The 478-nt window shown below is 58.6% G+C and overlaps 1 protein-coding gene across 1 annotated transcript; it reads left to right on the top strand.

Annotated features, from left to right (window-relative positions):
* Window positions 1-4: 4 nt before the first annotated feature.
* LOC109364708 (leukocyte immunoglobulin-like receptor subfamily A member 2) lies at window positions 5-473 on the top strand (the record flags this gene model as incomplete). Its single annotated transcript, XM_019611327.1, is given in 3 exon segments — window positions 5-142; window positions 144-225; window positions 307-473. Coding segments are annotated over 3 exon segments (387 nt in total), but the record flags the coding sequence as incomplete, so codon positions are not given.
* Between the last annotated feature and the right edge of the window lie 5 nt (window positions 474-478).

Below are 478 nucleotides of genomic sequence, written 5' to 3'. Positions count from 1 at the left end.
TGTCACCCTGCGCTGCCACCTGCCCCAGCTGGCTGCCCGGGTCCGGCTCTGCCAGGAAGAACGATTCATCTCCTGCATGTACAAGCACCAGGTACAGAACACGGCTGAGTTCTCCTTTGTTAGCACAAGTAAGGAACATGCGGGGGACTTATCGGTGCCAGTACCAGGTGTCAGAAGAATGGGGGGCATGGCAGAAGACTGACCCCGTGGAGCTGGTTGTGACAGGTGAGAGTGCTGGGGACGATGGGTGGCTCTGATCGATGCCCACAGGGCTGTGTCTCATTGCTGTCCACTCTCTGCGCACAGATTCCGACTTACCCCCACCTGCCGTTTCCCTGCGCCAGGAGGGATGTGTGGAGATGGGGACCAACGTCACCCTCTGTGTGGAGACAAGGACCAATGTCACCATCCAGTGCAGGAACAAGGATAAAGGGACCTCCTTCCTCCTGCACAAGGATGGGTGCTCAGCCCCTGTCCA

The sequence above is a fragment of the Meleagris gallopavo genome, unplaced genomic scaffold (genome assembly GCF_000146605.3).
Source record: "Meleagris gallopavo isolate NT-WF06-2002-E0010 breed Aviagen turkey brand Nicholas breeding stock unplaced genomic scaffold, Turkey_5.1 ChrUn_random_7180001898560, whole genome shotgun sequence".
Classification (NCBI taxonomy): Eukaryota; Metazoa; Chordata; class Aves; order Galliformes; family Phasianidae; genus Meleagris; species Meleagris gallopavo.
Note: the sequence above shows the minus strand (reverse complement) of the source record. Positions and strands in the feature narration are given on the sequence as shown.